This window comes from Drosophila bipectinata, chromosome 2L (assembly GCF_030179905.1).
Source record: "Drosophila bipectinata strain 14024-0381.07 chromosome 2L, DbipHiC1v2, whole genome shotgun sequence".
NCBI lineage: Eukaryota > Metazoa > Arthropoda > Insecta > Diptera > Drosophilidae > Drosophila > Drosophila bipectinata.
This window is the reverse complement of record NC_091736.1, coordinates 6,968,559-6,987,844: the sequence shown is the minus strand read 5'-3', so window position 1 is coordinate 6,987,844 and position 19,286 is coordinate 6,968,559. Positions and strand designations below refer to the sequence as shown.

At 44.6% G+C, this 19,286-nt stretch overlaps 4 protein-coding genes across 13 annotated transcripts in view; 1 reads left to right on the top strand and 3 right to left on the bottom strand.

Moving 5' to 3' along the window:
- Positions 1-19,286, top strand: part of Plc21C (Phospholipase C at 21C) — a 51,075-nt gene that overhangs the window by 23,789 nt on the left and 8,000 nt on the right. For all 8 annotated transcript variants that reach the window (XM_070277690.1, XM_070277688.1, XM_070277692.1 and 5 more), the window contains 7 exons: positions 2,163-2,309; positions 13,824-13,961; positions 15,298-15,431; positions 15,896-16,081; positions 16,147-16,344; positions 17,140-17,322; positions 18,386-18,566. In XM_070277690.1, coding sequence (XP_070133791.1) covers positions 2,163-2,309; positions 13,824-13,961; positions 15,298-15,431; positions 15,896-16,081; positions 16,147-16,344; positions 17,140-17,322; positions 18,386-18,566 — 1,167 coding nt within the window. The remainder of the gene's footprint in view (positions 1-2,162; positions 2,310-13,823; positions 13,962-15,297; positions 15,432-15,895; positions 16,082-16,146; positions 16,345-17,139; positions 17,323-18,385; positions 18,567-19,286) is intronic.
- Positions 1,996-6,194, bottom strand: LOC108118623 (uncharacterized). 2 transcript variants are annotated; one of them, XM_017231394.3, is made up of 2 exons: positions 4,974-6,192; positions 1,996-2,507 (listed from the first exon to the last, which is right to left on the bottom strand). In XM_017231394.3, exons 1-2 carry the CDS (start codon positions 6,016-6,018, stop codon positions 2,332-2,334), a joined length of 1,221 nt encoding a protein of 406 aa, XP_017086883.2. In that variant the 5' UTR covers positions 6,019-6,192; the 3' UTR covers positions 1,996-2,331. The 2 variants fall into 2 exon arrangements, with proteins under 2 accessions (XP_017086883.2, XP_017086882.2); XM_017231393.3 differs by lacking the exon at positions 1,996-2,507 and having other exon boundaries at positions 3,975-6,194.
- Positions 6,674-7,935, bottom strand: LOC108118629 (uncharacterized). Of its 2 annotated transcripts, none has more exons than XM_017231399.3 (2): positions 7,642-7,935; positions 6,674-7,590 (listed from the first exon to the last, which is right to left on the bottom strand). In XM_017231399.3, exons 1-2 carry the CDS (start codon positions 7,759-7,761, stop codon positions 6,916-6,918), a joined length of 795 nt encoding a protein of 264 aa, XP_017086888.2. In that variant the 5' UTR covers positions 7,762-7,935; the 3' UTR covers positions 6,674-6,915. The 2 variants fall into 2 exon arrangements, with proteins under 2 accessions (XP_017086888.2, XP_017086889.2); XM_017231400.3 differs by having other exon boundaries at positions 7,645-7,933.
- On the bottom strand, positions 8,193-10,456 carry LOC108118622 (uncharacterized). Its single transcript, XM_017231392.3, has one exon. It carries the CDS (start codon positions 10,300-10,302, stop codon positions 8,311-8,313), a length of 1,992 nt encoding a protein of 663 aa, XP_017086881.2. The 5' UTR covers positions 10,303-10,456; the 3' UTR covers positions 8,193-8,310.

The window sequence follows — 19,286 nt, the reverse complement described above, 5'->3', positions numbered from 1 at the left end:
TGCAGATACAGATACTGGATATATGTATGTATCTGACTTGTATGCATGTGGTGGCTTTTAATATTTGAGAAGCGTGTCAAGTGGCAGTCACTTTCAACTTGAGCCTTTCAGGGCCAGTCACGAACTGAAAACTGAAATTCGCACACAATTTCTGCATTTATTGGATTTCCACTGAATTTTGCATATTGAAATTGAATTAACGAACTCTTTCGCACCCCCGCCCTTCCCAACCCATTCAATTAGTTTTCCAGTAATTAGAGAAGCGAAAGGACGGGACCGAGCTGAGTCCTGGGGATTGTGGGCTCCAATTAGCGATGGCCGAGCCCTGCTTGCCTCCCCTTGCCTCTCTGGCAAATATCCTGTAAATCCCAAGAAAATATGCGCCTAATTGAATATCACAAGTGGACTGGGACTGGGACTACGGAATCCGAGTGGTTGTTTTCAATTTCAATTATTAAGGGGCGAACCTCGGCACGCCCTCACCAATCGCCCCCAGGATGGCAGGCCACTTTGGCACCTAGTGGGTTCATTAAACCCAAACCCCAATAACCCCAGACCGAAACAGAGAACCCAAGCCTAAACCCGAAAGGATAATGAACTTGTGGCAGCGCGAATTAAATATGCTCGTAACGAGTATTTCAGTGCTCATCAATTTCTGGCCATAACAACGAACATTCCCTAATCTTAATGGGCCAGTGCCGGGGTCAAGGAATTCCTTCCAACCATCCATCCATCCATCCCACCCACTAATTGGAGTGGGACCCCTGGGCTCGGAGGATGAAATTCGCGTGAAAGGTAGTGGTTCAAAAGCCTCTGGTGCGTTGGGTCTTAAATTACCACTCGGATGAATGGGATTTGATAAAAGTTAATGCCATATCATAATTGGTTGAAAAGTAATACTTGTTGCATTTTAGGGATTTGCTATCCACGGATTTACTTCTTAAAGGTTTAATATCTTAAAGCTGATAATCCTTAAACAAAAATAATAATAAACCCACTCTTTGGAAGACAACATTGTTGACATTCTTGGGAGGCAAGTTGGCGTGACCATTCCGCACTTTTTGCCAACTTTGTTGCACACACATTTAGCGTGCTTTTGTTGCATGTTGTCTGGGTTGACTTTACCCCCCCCCAAATGGGGGAAGGGGACCTCAGACCTCCCTCCCCCCCCCAACGGGCCACCCTGGATAAACATTCATTTGCCTCGCACCATTTAACGCGTTATTCGAGTCGCTTCCGAGAAGCGCCAGAAAACGCGAATTTCTCGAGACATTCATTCGTTTTGGTTGCCAGATTTTTTGGCTCCCTTCAATTTGCCATGCATACTTAAAAATTAAAAAATATTTCATTTTCCATCAGAGAGAGAGAGTGGGAGGGAACCGATCCACATCTGGTTGGCATCACCAGCTGGGCGAGTGGGAAACATTTTCACAATTTCGCATTCCTTTTCCGCGTTTTTCCCCTTGGTTTTTATGAATGGATATATGGATATATGCCGGAGTATTAAATATTTATGACTGCCGGGCCGAGAACCATTTAATTTGACTTAAATAATAAGCAGAAATAACAGACGACAGCCCGGGCCAGCAAGTGTTGTACATTTTGCGGCCAATTCTGATGAGAAATCGGCCAGAATAATATCATTAGCTTGGGTGGTTCAATAAACTCGCCTCATACATTATAGTACATTTTATAAAACCTATAGAAACTTATTCAATTTGTAGAAAAATGTTTAGTAAAATAGAATGAAAAATTTCCATAAATTACAGGAAAATGTATAAAGTCTAATAAACCAGACTCTTGTTTATAATTTGTACGATTTTATGTCTGTAATTGATTTATACTGTAATGCCTATAAATATTTACTTACTGCCACATTTTGATGTAATTTTTTGGATATAATTAAAGTCTTATATATGTGGAAATATAAATCAAGAATTATGTATATCCATTGTTTTATAAAAACCATCCCAAGTTCAATAAACTCTCTAACTATTTATACGTTATATCATGTGTACGTCTTTATTGGACCCGAATCGGATGAAATGGGGTTATGGAATAAATATTTTCATTATCACAACTGCCCTTAGTTAGCCCTTATGGAGCTTGTTTTTGCTTATTTGGTTCTCAGTGTTTGATGCTAAAAGTCTCCTTAATTTCAGGACTCGGGCACTGGGACGCCGGTGACGATGCGCGTCGATGCCAAGGGCTTCTTCCTCTATTGGGTAGATCAGAACAACGAGCTGGACATCCTGGATATAGCCACCATACGCGATGTTCGGACTGGACAATATGCCAAGAAGCCCAAGGTGCGTATACGTAATAATTGCTTTAAAGTTTCCCGGGGGGATTGACATCAATTACCTCGTCTGGTAATGGATTTGCTTCTTCATCTATGGGATCCTCGACTTCTTCACAGGATTGCTCTTTGGTTTCATCACTTTCTTGGCCGGCAGCTCCTCCCTTTTTCCTTTTGCAACCACAAGCCGATTTGCAGCGACATTTCACTGAAAATTAAAGAAAACATGACATTTGTGGGGTTTTAAACATGAAGGATTTTTAAATGAGAATATTTATCTGTATCTGTCCAGCTAACGAGTGCAATAAATTTGTCATTATGTCAGGAAGACCCAGGAAAATGTTTCACATCAACGTGGAACCAGTGTTTTCCGATTTTAATTTCAATTTAATTTAAATAATTAAAAAGTTTAAATATCAGAGGGTCTTTAAAATGAGTCCTGGGACCTTCTGAGAAATCTGTAAGAGATTCTAGCCAATATTGGACAGTAGCAATTGAAAGCCAATTACTGGAACTGAAGCCTAGGAGGACTTGGGGACAAAAACTGATTTTCCAGGACTACAGCTCAGGTAATCTGCCACTGGATTGCCCAGCCAAGTCACGTGCCTCGTGTGCGTCGTGTGTCCTCATCCTTGGACCCGGAATCGGAATCAGTACCCCATTGTGTGTCCATATACCCCTCATGTGTGTGTATATAAGTGTGGGCTGCAAGTTTCTCCCTCGTTCGCGTCACGCGTTTTCCGGTTTTACACAATTTTCTTTTCATGGCACGACTTGCCTCATTGTGTGTGACTTCTGTCTCCCACACCACCACCCACACCCACTCCCCCACCAGATACCAGTATGTGTGGCAAGTTAATACATTTATCTTGGCAATGACAAGGCAACATGGTTCGACTCTTGCTTTTGTTCGTTTGGAAAACCATTTACAATGTAAGCGCTTTGAAAACTTTTAAACTAAAAAATGTCAGGCCCCCTAAACAAAATTTAAAACCTAATCCCAATCTAACTAAGGCGTATTATCAAATTAAAGTTTCATAAATGTTTCTTCGATTTTGGGGTTTTTTTTGCGTGGCATTCCCGGACCCATTATGGCAATTATTCCAAAAAGGAAAGTCCTTGGGCGTCATTTCCCTTCGAGTTCCTTCGTCGCTGTGGGGAGTGGCGCTGCTTTCAGCTTTCTATTTTCCGTATAAATCATACTGTTCGGCCTAGGGCCACGCCCACCATCCGCCCCGATAATGGTTGCAGTTGCGGCTCTGTTTTGTTGGTAACATATTTTTGTTGGTAACGGACTGGGCCAGGCCCAAGGCCAGAGCCAAATGAGTTTTGTTTTCCTTTCATTTCAGCCTGCGGGCCGAGAGAGCCTCGGGGAGAATGATGAAATGGAAAAGGGTTTCACGAGAAGAGTATGGGTAGTTTTGGTAGGGGTTAGTATGTAAAATAAACTATAAAATTATATAAAAGAAAATTAACTAAAATTATTAAATTTAGGAAAAAAAAAATTAATAACTAGAACTAAAAAAAGGTATAAGGGAATAGTAATTCAAGATGTTACCTACTATGGCCTGCATTAGTTATAGTATAGCTAGTATACCTACTAATACTTCTACTCTTTCTGCCCTTAATCCATAGCCCCTTAACCCCTAAATCCTTAAATGAGTACAAGCCCATCTACATTTTTAAAAGCTAATCAAGTTTATTAAACTGTACAAATTGACTTAAAATTCACATTTGGACAGAAGAAACGTATGCATTTGGACTTGGACTCATTTAAGGATTTCCGAAACAGGTTTGGGGTATAAGGACACGGCTCTGGACACACACCCTCCTCACCCACAGTAGCCGCCCTGGGTGAGGCGGTTGCAGAGTCGGTGTAGGAGGCAGTTCAGGCTCTTGGCGATTGTGGTGTCCCCCTCCATGTTGCGGCAGAGCAGATCCCTTTGGACTTGCTGGAGGGCCTGGACGCGTTCAAAGTGCTTCTGCATGCGGTGGTTGCCACAAAATGCCGAATCGCATTCGATGGGATCACACTTGCGGAGCGGAGCTCGGTATTCGGGATCCCGGCACTCCATGTACTGGCGATGACGCATTCGGCGAAGATACTCCTTCAAGATGCGCTCGTTGTTGCGACGGCGCATGTCCTTGATGAGGGGAGTGTCCTCTTCCTTGGTCACCTGGCAGCAGATCTCGCAAGGGCAATCCTTGACGCCGTCGCCGTCCTTGTCTTTCTTTTCCTTGTCTTTTTTGCCTTTCTTGTCCTTTTTCTTTTTCTTCTCGACCTTGTCCTTTTTGATATAACCCTTGAGTCCGTCATCATCTTCGGCTTTGGGGGTTTCCTTGGGGGGTTTCTTAACCTCCTGGGTCTTTCCGCCATCGCCAAGGTCGGGTTTCGGCATTTCCACAATCGGGGCCGGGGCGGGGGGCTTTCCGCCGTCTCCTTCACTGGATTTCTCCTTTTTACCCTTGCCCTTTCCACGATCACCATCGCCCTTGCTCTCTTTTTCCTTCCCATCGCCCTTATCCCCATCGTCCCCCATATCGCCACCGTCATCCTTTTTCTTACGGCCTCCCCTGTTCCCATCATCAAAGTCTCGTTTATGTCCCCCATCGTCCGTGTCCTTCTTGCCATGCTTGTCGTCGTCGTCGTCCTTCTGGTCGTCGCCGGACTTACCATCTCCGCCAGCTCCCTCGGGCCCGAACTCGCCGCATCCCACGGTAGGCGGGTCCTTGGGATCCTGGCAACATTTCGCAAAGGCCTCGCACATTTCGTTGCCATCCTGCTGCTGGACGAAGCACGGGGTGAGAGCCTTGTACAGCTCATCGTAGTTTCGTGGCTCCGGCTCCTTGGGCTCTTTGTAGGCGTCCATTTCCCGCTTGAACGCCTCGTCGTAGGGCCGGGGATCCATCTTGTACTTGGCGTATTCATACTGGGTGCACTTGTTCTGCGGTTCGCCGCAATCCATAGGGCAGTACATGTACTTCTTCATCTTCTTGGGCGGCTTGGGTGGCTTCTCCATGTCCAGGGCCTGGATGAGCGAAATAGTGGGATGACCACCATCATCCTCGAAGGGATACTCTGGATCAGCGGGAGGTGGGCAGTGCAGCCACGTGAAGGCGTTTTCGGCCTTTAGCTGCCTCAGCACATTGGGCATCTTGTCGAGCTTCCGTTTCAGGCACTCACGATCCAGGACATAGGGGCCACTCGGATCCGGAACCTTCTTGCGCCAGGTGCGGTCGGGTTTCACGTAGGGTTTGGGGGGCTTGGGTACGTGGCTGGCTGCCCGGAGGCTTTTGGCCATTACTCTGTTGAAGCGTACGGCATCGGGACTGGGTATCCCGCCATCGATCCCATAGCAGGATAGGGTTTCCTTGCGGGGACTCTCGTTCCAAACGGCCAGTATGTCGTCCCTACCCATGTCGAACAGTCGCGGGCACTTGTTGGCGTCCATGGCGTCGTCGATGTACCCGAGGGTACGATTATCGCCGCATTTGGAGATCGGAGGCCGGATGATGGGATAGGTCTCTTGCTTCCAGACCTTGCCGGTCTTGCAGTTCTTCCACCGCATCCACTGGTACATGCTGGGTTGCTCATCAGGGAAGGTGTTCAGCAAGTCCCGTTCCTGGCACTCCGCCTCCGCCTCGGGGTTGGGCGAGGCAATCGACCCACGCTGTCCGCCCATGAGACGACGCTGCGCATACTTCTTTCTGCCCATCATTGTGATAAAATGTACAGGTATTCCTCGTCCGATTCGGGTCCTTTAGACACTTTTTTTTTGTTATTTAATCACAGCGTCTTGGAAGGTAAAAACTTAATCTGAGAACCAAACAAAAACAAGCTTGTTTTAAAATTTTGGTGTTCTGTGACTAACACATGATATACGAATGAGGTTTGGGGGCTCATGATTTCAGGAGGATGGTTTGAGAGTTCGGTGTAGGGTTACTAGATGAGGCAAAAGATTTCTTGAACCTTAAAATAATATTATGTAAGATCTATATAAGATCTCTGTATAAGAAAGTGTATAAGATCTGTAATTCTGTAATCTGTAACTTTGTTATATCTTTATTATCTTCCGCCATTAAAAACCCATGGAACCTTAAGAAGCTACTGCATGCGTGTTTTAGATTGTATGATATCCGGTACTCTCCTATTAAGTCTTAATGGACTTTACTGCCTTTTTGAGCTTCATTTAGTTATCTACATAATCTCTGGTTATGGGGTATTTGAACAATATCAATAACTAATACAAATTAACTATAACGATGAAGGCTTCTTAAGACCCCTTAAACCTCCAAGAACAACCTTCATAAATACTGTAAAATATAGCACTTTCTTATTTTATAATAGCCCATAGACAATAAGTAGCACATAGATTTGACAAATATAAAACGTTTATAAAAGCTTTTTAAGCACAACCATTTTTCACAAAAAAAGACCATACATTTCTACGATTTTTGAGGCTTATTATCCCTCTGATCAAGGATTACCCGGCTCTCCTCCATATCGGCATACAGGAGCTTGCTGATGGCACAGGGAATCCTTGAAGGAACCCGGCGGACATTAGACAGGACACTCGTCACTTTCCCCATCCGGATCTTTGCCATCGTCTAGGCCTTTACCTCTTCCATTGGCTTTGCTTAAGCTTTTCCTTTTCTTTTTGCGTTTGCTTTTGGGTTTTCTTTTGTTTTTGTGTTGCCGTTACCCTCGTCCTTGTGTTTTGCTTGGTCCTGGTCCGGACTTCCCTAGCCAGGTATATGCTCTCTGGGCCTGTCTTGGCTCGGCTTCTCATTTTCAGCATCCTTTCGAATTCCTTCCTGAGGCAGAGAGTCCCCGGAACGTCTCTTTGGCGTTCCTTTGGTTCTGGGGGCTTGGCCACTAGACCGGCTACTTGAAGGCTTTTGGCCATTTTCCTGTTGAACTGTTCGACTTCGGGACGATCTACATCCGAACCTATTCCATACCACGATAGGTTATCTTTGCCCACTTCAAATAGTCCTGAGCAGCAGATAGGCTCCAAGGCATCATTGGTGTATTTTTGGATACAAGAAAGTCGTTTGGGTTGGGGAGCTACGCTCTTTGCGACTGGTGCTTGAATACTGGGATGGTTCTTCTCCGGATAAACCTGGCTGACCCTCCACGGCACCCATTCGGGAGAGGTGGGCGGTGGAATCTTCTTAAGACGGTCGATCAAGTCCCATTTCTGGCACAACAAACCCAGGTGAGTGTCCTGCGAGGGCACAGCTCCACATTGCCCGCCCTTTAGTCGGGGATGCCGATTCTTCTGTGGATTCTTTTTAAGAGAAGGATTCTTTATCAAAGGCCATTCCAGACATATCACCACTACCTGAGAGTCCTGCTGAGCTACACCCTTCCGTCGAGGCTGAGAATTCTTTTGTAGATTCTTCTTACGAGGGTTAGTCAGTGGCTTTTTCCGAAGTTGTGAATTCTTCTGTCCGTCCATTAGTTTGGCAATAATTAATTATGTTTATACTTTTGTTTGGTTTTGTTTTAGCTTAGACCTACTCTAAAATTTATAAAAACTGAGAGAAACAATCTAAAAAGATAACTATTTTTAAAATTTAGATGTCTGATCTACACATGATATACGATTGGGGGGTTTTGGTTTACGACTATGATTTGAAAGTTTAAAATAAGGTTACTGGGTTTTTGAAAGTGGGGTTTTGTACTTCTTAAATAGAAAACCTTGATTATAACCTGCAATACCTATATTATCATCTATCTTTATCATCTACTATAGCATCTATTTAATATCTATGAAATCAAGAAGGAATAACAATTAAAACTTCCTGATTCTTGACTGTTTAATACCCGGTTTTTCCACCATATTCTTCTATCCCTCTAAAAATTCCACTTAAATATTAAAACACTTCATTAATTTACAAAAATTTATATATATATATTTATAATGATACAATTTGGGGGCAGAAAAAAAATACAGTTCGACTCGTTAAATATAAAATATAAAACCCAATATGCAAAACAGACGTTCTCAGAGGCAGTCGCACATCCGCTGTGCAACCCGAGCTCGCAGGTCGTCGAGATTGAAGAGCAGCTCGTTGTTGACGATGGGATTCCGTCTCTTTCCGAGGAGCTGCTGGAGCTGCTGTAGGGCGCCCAGGCAATCACAGTACTCGGCAATCTTGGGATTCTTGCAAAAACAGTCATCGATGGCGATGGGATCCGCCTTGTTCTGGCAGGCGACGTGATACTCGCCCCTGCACCTCATATACTCCCGATGGCGCATGATCCTGAGGTACTCGCGCAGCTGCCGTTCCTTGTCCTTGCGCATCAAACACTTCATGATGGGCGAGTCCTCGTCCTTTTTCGGGTACAGGCAGTCGCAGATGGAACAGGGACAGCCGTCGGGCGGACAGGTAGGACACTTGGGACCCTTCGGTTCCGACGGGGGTTTCTCATCCCCTTTCCCTTTGTTTTTGCCCTTTCCCTTACCCTTGCCTTTTCCCGGCTTGGGCTTGGGAAGCTTCGGCTTCTCGTCTCCTGGCCTATAGGGTTGTCTGTCTCCGAATATATCGCTATTGAAACCCTTAGTGCCAGAGCCTTGTGGGGTTCTCATGGAGAGATTTGACTCTTGTTTGGGAAGTTGTGGCGTTTCGATGTCCTTTATCTTGCCCTTGTCCTTATCCTTGCCTTTGTCCTTGCCCTTGTCCTTATCCTTGTCCTTGTCTTTCTCCTTAGCGCCATCACCACCTTCGTCACCGTCGCTCTTGTCCTTACCCTTATCGGGCTTTGTTTTATCCTTGGCTCCTGGCTCGTCACCTTTATCTTTATCTTTACCTTTGTCTTTGCCGTCGCCGTCGCCATCGCCCTTGTCTCCGTCCCCATCTCCATCTCCCGCTGGTTTAACAGGAGGTCTTACTGGTCTTACTGGACGCTTAACTCCTTCATCGGCATCACCACCTGATCCTCCTTCGCCACCATCGCCACCGTCGCCCCCCTTGCCACCGTTTCCTCCGCCCGTGCTCTGATCATCGGTCTTGGCCTTTTCCGGACAGCACTTCGCCATGGCCACGCACTCGGGATCGGGAAACGGTTTCATGTCGAAACATTTCAGAAATCTTTCGTAGAGCTGGTCGTAGTTGTGGGGCTCCTCCTCGTTCGGGAACACCTGGGCGGCGTACCATTTCTGGAACTCTTCGTCGTAGGGCCTGGGGTCCAGCTTATACTTGGCCCACTCGTAGGCGGTGCAGGAGTTCTCGGGGCCACCACAGAGGGGGGGGCAGTACCAATGATTTCGCCTCAGACCATGCTTCGGAGGCCGCACTGGACGCTTCATATCGAGAGCCTCCTCCAGACTGATCATCTTTATATCTTCGTTGACCCCGAAGGGATCCTGTGGATCCACTGCCTTGTTGCAGTACAACATTTCAAAGGCCGCCGCGGGCTGTAGCTTCCGCTGGACGGTGGGCATCTTCTGGAGCTCAGCTTTTAAGGCCTCGCGGTTGAGAATGTAGGGCTGGCAAACGGGAACTGGTTGGGGAGGATGCGGCGGAGCCGGAGGAGGTGGCGGTCCCTTTCGCTTCACCTTCATGCTGGCATGCTTTATACTCTTCGAAAGTACCCTATTGAAGGACACAGCCTCGGGGAGATACAGAGGATCACCTACACCATAGTACTTGAGAGCTCTCTTGTTCTCGGCCTGGTCCCACATCGCCAGGGCATCGTCCACCACCGCGTTCCCCATGCAGTACCGGCCCTCCTCCACGACCTCCTCCACAAAAGCTACCGACTGTTCGTGATTGCATTTGGACTCGGGAGGACGGATATTTAGGTACTTCTCCCCTCGGGTGAACTTGGCGGCCTTGCAGTTCCGCTGGCGCATCATCTCGTAGGGACTGGGTATGACGGGCGTGTCCGGGGGCATTTCGTGCGTTGAGTGCCACACGATTACGCCGGGAGCCAGAGTGCCATCGCAGCTTCTGTCAGCCACCTTCTGGTTACCTTTCGTTTTTTTGCTGCTCATTGTGATTCGAAAGCGGAAAGTATAATCCTCTGGTGCATCTGTCTTAGTTGTTCAATTTATGAAAAATTTTTTTTGAAATTTAAAATTTAAAAATTTAAAATTTCAATAAATTTTTCGTCTAATTGGTTCTATAATCTGAAATATAATGCCAACATTCTAGGAAGTCACAACCTATATCTATGTGACACTTAGCACTAAGCTCCTTTGATCCTTCGATGAGATAAGCGATAGAAATGGTGAATTATAGTGATTAGTAATCTTGGAAAAGTAAAATAGATTTTTTTAAATTGTTTTGCCTTAAATGGCCGCAAGTTGGGGTAAACAACTGAGAATTTCTTGAACTTTTGTTAAAATTATGGACGCAAGATTTTTTTGATTGTTGTTTTTTAACACTTACGACTTCTATATCCAAGAAATCTAGATTTTATTGATAAAGTTTTAGATTAACAGAGCTATGTGTTTCCTTATGGTTAAACTTCGCATATTTTAGAAGGGGTGAAGAATCGTATGAAAATCGGGGAAGATAAAGCCCTCACTGTGGACCCTATAGGAAAAAACCCCATTTTCAAGGGATCCCATAACGAAAAATGGACAAAAAATCGAAAAAATATTTTGTCTCAGGATTTTGATGCAGAATGGTGCAGAATCGATCTACAAATCGTTTAAGGTACTCCGCTTGAGAATCGAATAAGAATTGGAGAAGATATAGCCATCACTGTGGGCCCCATAGGGGAACACCCCATTTTCAAGGGATCCGATAACGCAAAATGGACAAAAAATCGAAAAAATAATTTGTCTCAGGATTTTGATGCAGAATGGCGCAGAATCGATCTACAAATCGTTTAAGGTACTCCGCTTGAGAATCGGATGAGAACTGGGAAAGTTATAGCCATCACTGTGGGCCCTATAGGGGAAAACCCCATTTTCAAGGGATCCCCTCACGAAAAATAGACAAAAAATCAAAAAAATATTTTGTCTCAGGATTTTGATGCAGAATGGTGCAGAATCGATCCACAAATCGATTAAGGTACTCCGCTTGAGAATCGGATGAGAATTTGGGAAGATATAGCTACCACCCTAAGCCATAACTGGCTTTTGCCCAAAGTTAGCTCTCCTTTCTTGTTAACTTTAAACAAACCTTTAATAAAACCACATTTCTAATCCAATAATTAGTTTTTTTATGAGAAATTAATGCACCATTCAGTTGGTAATAAGCTCTGCAAGTTCCCATCATCAAATTTATTATTATTACCCTCCAATGCAATAAATGCTTCCCCGATTCGCCAATAAGTGTCACATGGAACTAAGTATTATTTTATTAGCACCTTGAAAATCAATAATTTCTCCGCCGGAATCCTCCCACTGAGGAGTAGGAGGAGGAGGAGGGCTGTCTAAAATTATCACGGGCCGTCGCCAGGACCTCGTGCCCCGAAATTGTTGGGCGCATAATGAGCGTTCTTAAAATTCAAATTTCGAGCACAGCCGAAAGGATTAGCAGGCCAGAACGGAGCCGGAGCCGGAAAAGCCGGGGCCTAGGAATACGGCGAAGTGGCAGAGCCGGAGAGAGTGGAAAATGGAGAGGGAGAATGGAAACTGCGCGTGAGATTCAAGCGCGAACCGTGAGAAGCAATTAAGATAATCACCGTAGTCATTTCCGCTTTACGCTTCGCACGGTGTCCTGGGCCAGGATTCCACCTGTACGGGAAGGGAGCGAGAGAGACACATAGCTATTTGCATTATTCAGGGGGGAGGGCAAATTTGTCGGAATTAGTTTTTAGTTAAAAGCAAATCATGACGCTGCCAGCTTAGTTAGGACTCGTAGGGGATTCCCCCCTTTTGGCCATTACGGTTTAGGCATAACAGGTGGCAACCCCGTTTATCACCGCTTAACAGAACGGCACTTTAATGGGCCAGGCCAGGAGGAAGCCGCCAAGAGGAAGCTTTTCAATTAGTCGGCTCAGCAGCCAGCCAGAGAGGATCAGGATTCAGGTTCATCATACAACCATTTAGTGTGTCTGGCTTCTATGAATCCTGCAAAGCCTAGTCCTTTTTAGCTTGTCTGACCAGAAAAGCTTATTATATCCTACATTTGCATGCACTGCAAGAAAACAAAGGTATCATTATTTTTGATTTTTGTTGAATATTGATTTAAATTGTGTGTCTAACTTACAGGTCATATACCTCGTATTTTATAGATTAAATATTATATACCATTTGTGTCCTTAGACTTTGTCCTTGATTGCCTTTCTTTCTATCGATCAAAAGCCGCTTTCAGGTCAGACGACAGCTCAGACATTTAAGAGCCCGACAAGTCATCCGACTGAGTTTTATTCACCCAGCTCGGGGAGCTTGTGTGCATTCGATGTGCTAGCACAAAAGATAACATTGCTGATGTCTCCATCCTGGCCCATCCTGCCGGCCAGATAAGGTCCAGCCCGGTCGGGCAGTTTGTCAAGAGACCAGGACCGGAAACGCAGCAGGAAACAGCAAACAAACACACCACCCACTCTCCCATCATTGAGATGAAGGCTGAATGCGGAATACAGAATGCCAAGACATGGCTGGCCACAAAGTTAATGCCAAATTCATGCTCTGGCTTCCGTTTCACCCAGACACCCATCCTCCCCTCAGTCCTTAGTTAGAGGTCCTTTTTGTCCATTGCAGTGGCCGATGTCCTGTGTCCGAGCGAAACGATGTGTGCCATGCATTCAAAAGGACTTTGGTAATCCTGGTCTGAATCCCCTTACAGTTGGCTGTTTAAATGGCTGGCAAGCGAAGAGAACTTGAAGCGATTAAGTTAACTATTTAATTTCTTGAAAACTAGCAGAGAAACACTAATCCAATTATCAAGAAAGGCTATAAAAGGCTATAGAACCTTAAAGATTCTAAATAAATGAAAGAATACTCGTATATATGTATCTGGCTTTAAAAATGCATAGAAATTAACGCAAAGTCTTTGTGCAACCTATTTATACCAAAATCCATAGAATTTCTCGGCAAGATATTCATTTGTCTGGAAAATCTCCATGTTATTTCTCTCAGAGCTCTGGGCTTCTTTTGTTGCCAGAAGGAAGGGGTCATGCTGATTTGCATATAACCCAGTTTGCTTTTCAGAGCGAATATTTTTCAACTGCGGCTCTCGGCTCGGGTTTATTTCAGCTTGGCCCGACATGGCTTGGCTTGGCTCTGTTTGGCCAAATGTCCTGCCAAGGATGCACGTTCTCCCGGGCTCGTAAATCCATTTGTGCCGTTTAATTGAAATATGGCACCCCGGTCAGTTTTAGGGGGGCAGACTGCGACCGCGAACGGGGGGATCCTATGACTGGTTTACGAGGCGGGCAAATGAATTTTGTTGCACTCGCAGGATTAGAGCTAGCGGGAAAGGATATGACTTCCATTTACGACTGCCCGGGGCCCATAAAACTTCATTTGGCGCGTGTGCCCCTCAGGATATGGTCTTTCTTTCTTTTGTGTTCTTTTTTTGGTAATTAATAACGAGCATGCTCATCTTTCGATTGCAGGAGAACAAGTTGCGCCAGATTGTGACACTGGGACCGCAGGATACGCTCGAGGAGAAGACGGTGACGGTGTGCCATGGCTCCGATTTTGTCAACATGACGTTCGTCAACTTTTGCTGCACTCGCAAGGAAATAGCCCAGGTGAGTTCTTAACTTGGCTTTCATCCAACCACCCAACTAGCCATCTTATTATGGTATTGGCCACTTGGCAAACGACTCTGACAACTTGACGACTCGAATGAACGGCTGACAGCTAAAAAGTATCGAAAGGGAAATGCCATTTACCATTTAAACACGCCCAGTTCCGAGTCATTCGGGGAATTGGGTCAAGTGGGTATAGTATAGTATACCTATAGTGGGCCACGACGACGCTAATGATGGACATAATGTTGGTCATCATGTCTTGAGTACTGAGAGACAAGTTCTAGTAGTTTTTACAGTAGTTGATTTAAGAGTCTTGAGATTTTAGAGAAAAATTTCCAAAAGGCGGTGGTGGATTCTTCATTTCTCTCGAAACTATAAGTATTTTTGAAGCGAATTTTTATTCTTTTGGGTCTCCATAGCCCAAACTTTTCTCACAGTGCCCTTGGTGTTCCCCCATTTTTTTTTTCTCTAGAGACACACCTGTGTCATGTCGCCTGTTTTTTCGGTTATTTTTAGTGTTTCACCGAAGGCGCGTAAAAAAATTATTATGGACCACTAAACGGTGTTTTCTTTTTCGTATTTTATTGATTTCCGTAGCAGGGAGTGGCCGATGGCTCTGTCTGACGCCTGGTCCTGGCCTGACCTTGTCCAAAATCAATGTTCTATTTTATCAATGGTCAGCCGGCCATGTCAGGGTCCGTTGTGGTTGTGGTTATTATTTTTGGCACGCGTCGCGGACATTCCCGAAATAAACAAAATCAACCCAAACCGCCGAAACAAAGGGAAATAATAAAAAAAAATATATATATACATATATGAATATTATGAATATGGCGAAATGTTCATAAACTTTTCAGTAGGAATTTCGGTTGGCAAAAACAATCGAGACGCAAGGAAAAATAAACAAATGAATGGATAGTTGTGGCTTGGCAGGGAAAATTATTGAATGGAAGCCAACGAAAAAAAAAAGGGGGAAAGACTTTTGGACAATTTTCTAATCGATTGAATATCATTGACTGCATTACGCATACGCCCTGTGTGCCACCACAGTCTGATTAATTATAACTTAGTTCTATTAGTAAATTAGCTCTATTTTACAACCTTAGATGAATTTCAACATACATATTCATATACATATATATACATACATACATATTCATGTACATATTCATAGAAACATTTTCCATTTAAATTGAATCCCCCTTCCCTTTCAAGGACTTGCGCAAATAAACTGAAAACCCAAACGTCACTAGACCTTTAAACAAATATTAAGCATATCCCTGTTCAGCTTTCGTGGCACTTTGGTTTAAGCCCTCTCGTTTTCGTTTTGCAGCTCTGGTCTGACGGTCTCATCAAGCTGGCCTACAGCCTGGCCCAACTCAATGGATCGGCGATTATGTTCCTGCAGAAGGCCCACACCAAGCTCTGCCTGCAGGTGGACAAGAGCGGTCGCATACCGGTGAAAAAGTAATTGACAACAAAGTCCTTTCAACGGGCGATGTGCAAAAGTCCAGGAGAGGTCCTTTGGCAAGCTTTGGACATACATATATATTTTTTACGTTTTTTTGGGTCTCCTCGGGTCTCCTGGCTTTTGTGCATTGTGCGTTGAAGTATTTGACAAATATTTGCTAAGTGTAGCCCATCAGCCATCGACGTTGAGCTGAAAATTGAAATTTACGCCAATTTCTATTTCGCAATTTCCCTTTTTTCTTCTTCCTGCTGCTGCTCCTTTCTCCTTTCATATTGTGGCCACTCCTGGAACGTGGCTCATGCATCACTGACGCCGCCAACGACAACGACAACGACAACATCATCATCAACACCAACCATCGCATTGTCTGCCATCCATCCGTGGTCCTCGTCCCCCGCTCGTTGTGTGTGTCCTTTATCCTTCGTCCTGGTCTGGTCAATTCTGGTCGTGACCACTTTAGCATCATAAAACTTTTCGCCCAGAACAAGGAGGATCGCAAACGTGTCGAGAAGGCGCTGGACGTGACCGGTTTGCCGTCGGGAAAGGTCGATAGCATATCGGTGTCCAAATTTCAATTCGAGGACTTTTACAATTTGTACAAATATCTCACGCAGCGCTCCGAGGTGGAGCGACTATTTGACAGCATGTAAGTGAACTGAAAAGTTGATTTATTTCTTAAGAAATATTTAATATTCATCATATATCCTTTAGTGTTGGCAACTCAAAGCGCAAGTGCATGTCCATCGCCCAGCTGGTGGAGTTCCTCAACAAGACGCAGCGCGATCCCCGCCTCAACGAGATCCTCTACCCGTACGCGAATCCCGCCCGGGCCAAGGAGCTCATCCAGCAGTACGAGCCCAACAAGTTCAACGCACAAAAGGGCCAACTCAGTTTGGATGGCTTTTTGAGGTAAGCCATCTATCTGACTTGTTGCTATTACTGTCCTTCCAAAAGGGGTTGGAAGGACGATGCCACTCGAGTTGCCTCCTGGGCGTGACAGCTTATCAGCGGCAGATTTAGAGGCAAAAACAAAAGCTGTTGCAGCAGCTGGCTGTGGCAGGGCGAGAGCTGTTAGAGCCGTTAGTACTTTTAGTCCTGTTAGAGTCACTTGAAGGCTCTCTCGAGGCGAGTGCCTATGCATATGCATGTGTGTTTGTGACGTTGCACTGTTTGCTCTCGGGACTAAAAAAAAAAATAAAGCGTATAAGGATATGAGTTGCGTGGGTGGCTCTGGAGGCCTGCTCTGGCTAAGGAGGCGAAGGACGACGCGAAAACTGACGCGGCCTTCAGCTGCAACTCATTCAAACATTTCAGCAGCGAATTTTTCATCAAAGTATACACTAAGAGAAATATTAAGAAACTTAAGGATATAAAATAAGCTTTAAAGAACTCATATGTGTTAATATACTTTAGTTTTTTATATAAAAATTCCTTGTTTTTGTTCAAAAATCTTCCCAAAAACAAGACCTTTTGAGTAAAAACCTAATATTTCAGTTAAAATTTCCCCAAAAGTGCATTATAACCTGTTTGTTTACACTTTCGTGAAAGCTCTTTCGGCTTAGCATCCTCGAAAGCAACTTTTCTCACGCAGGAACTTTAGTCCTAGAACATCCTAGAGAGAGCCTGCATATCAAGCTTACCATTTAAGACACCTTGAAATAATCCCCTTGGTAACTGCTGTTTCCGTTTCCGCTTTCCGTACAGGTATCTCATGGGAGACGACAATCCCATTATGGCACCGAATAAGCTGGATCTCTGCGACGACATGGACCAGCCACTCTCGCACTACTTCATCAACTCCTCGCACAACACTTACCTGACAGGACACCAACTGACGGGCAAGTCCTCGGTGGAGATTTACAGGCAGTGCCTCCTGGCCGGTTGCAGGTGAGTGCGGCTAAAGGATGCGGATATGGTGGATGTGGCGGACATGGAGGATATGGGCTGTGAAATGCGAAGTGAAATGACGCAATTGAAGTGGTCACTCGTTGGAGCTGCCTGGCTGGATGGTTGGTTGGCTGGCTGGCTGGCTGGCTGGCCATGACCTTCATCTGTGGCATGACCTTCACAGCACACATTTAAAAACTCTCTCCCCTGCAACCTGTTCCCCCTCCCCTCTCTGTAGTCGTGTGAGTGCGTGCATCAGGTGCAGTTCCTGTGGCTCTGCATCTACCATGGTGGCACTGCACTGCGAAACTAATTTAATTTCGAGGCATGGGAGCGTTAATATTAGATTTTTCTAGACTCTAATAGATTCTATATGATATTAAAAACAAGAAAAAAAGAAGTTATAAATCTAGAAATATAAACACTCATATTTCCATTGCCCACTTTTCAGGGTACCTAGAAGTCCAATAGTAAAGTAGAGTTAAATTATATAGTTGGTTTTTGTATGATAACATACCAGAGGAGGCTTTAATTTGGTTACTATTTCCATTTTTTTTAAAATCATTAATTTAAAAAAACAGCACCCTCCTCCTCGATTCTCATAGGTTGCACTTAAGCAGGCACAAAAAATCGGGAAAATATTTTTTTTTTTTTTGGTAAAAATAAAAGTTTAGATCTAAAAATCCCCAACAAAACAACAAAGTAAAGCCATCATAAATCTACATTAAAATTTGATTCTTAAACTAGTTTTTATTTCGAGTGTATACTCAGTTATCCTGGAAGTGATGGTTCGGAATGCTGATGATGGCCATGCCGGATGAACGATGCACACATCACAAAATTTATTGACGCAGAAGCTGTTACTTTGCGTTTATTCTTGCCGCTTGCCCAGCTGTCAGAATGCATTTTCCCCATTTTTCATTTTCCATTTCCCATTTGCCTGCGATTTACAGCCAAAAAGGAAAATGGGAAATGACAGTAAAGAGAAGACACAGAGGGAAAGCGAGGAAATTGTCATTTACTCTTAGCACTTTCACAATTGTCAACTGGCCTTTTGTTGCAGATGCGTTGAGTTGGACTTTTGGAATGGACGCACCGAAGAGCCGGTCATCGTCCATGGCTACACGTTCGTCCCGGAAATCTTTGCCAAGGACGTGCTGGAGGCCATCGCAGAGAGTGCATTTAAAACATCCGAATACCCTGTGATATTGAGCTTTGAGAATCACTGCAATCCCAGGCAACAGGTAAGGATTAGCTCAGAATTCTGGGCAATATTTTTCTTTTGTGAGCAAACAGGACGAAATTCCATCTTCGGGTGGGCTACTTCTTTTATGAATTTTAATCACTTTCAGGCAGTAGCTGGAAAAAGGAAAAGAGATTAGTTTTTGGGGACCAAGAAATGGGATTTTAAAGAGAAATTTAAATGGTCAAGGTAGCTAAAAAAAGAAGATCCCTTAGATCTAGAAAAATTAGTAAATATTAGTACACCTTGGGTAGGAAAAAAAAATCTAAGAAGTGCGGGTGAAAAAAGTTACTTGTCCTAAAACAACAGTCAAATCCTTCACTCATCACCCTAATCCATCATTCCGCTGAAAGACAAACAATAACAAGAAAACATGGCTCACACAGGAGAGTCCTTGGGGTGTGCCTTGAGTCCTCGAGTCCGAAAACATTACTTAAAGACCATGAAGGGAGTCGTCGGCAAGCGAATCTCAGAAGCCACTCGAAAGGTAATTGCCGGCTGCTTAAGCTCCATGGCCAAGATAATAACAAAAGGTAAAGTTTTTACGGCCTGAAAGTGGTCGGTTAGGTTGGCAGGATGGCAGGCTGGCAGGATACCAGCCAGAACTCATCCGCCAACAAGAGGCTAAAGTTTAACCATTAAAAGTAGTAATATAAACTAAATTTCCCATTGGGAGCACCGGCACAAGGTAACAGGGAAAGTCTGGCAACCGACAGGACGA

What these genes read in the sequence shown, in the direction of transcription:
- LOC108118623 (XM_017231393.3), bottom strand. Translation starts at nt 6,018, where the DNA reads ATGATGGGCAGAAAGAAGTATGCGCAGCGTCGTCTCATGGGCGGACAG.
- LOC108118629 (XM_017231399.3), bottom strand. Translation starts at nt 7,761, where the DNA reads ATGGACGGACAGAAGAATTCACAACTTCGGAAAAAGCCACTGACTAAC. An exon ending in CTCAGCAGGACTCTCAGGTA is followed by an intron (nt 7,591 to 7,641) that starts GTGGTGATATGT and finishes TCTCTTAAAAAG; the next exon opens with AATCCACAGAAGAATCGGCA.
- LOC108118622 (XM_017231392.3), bottom strand. Translation starts at nt 10,302, where the DNA reads ATGAGCAGCAAAAAAACGAAAGGTAACCAGAAGGTGGCTGACAGAAGC.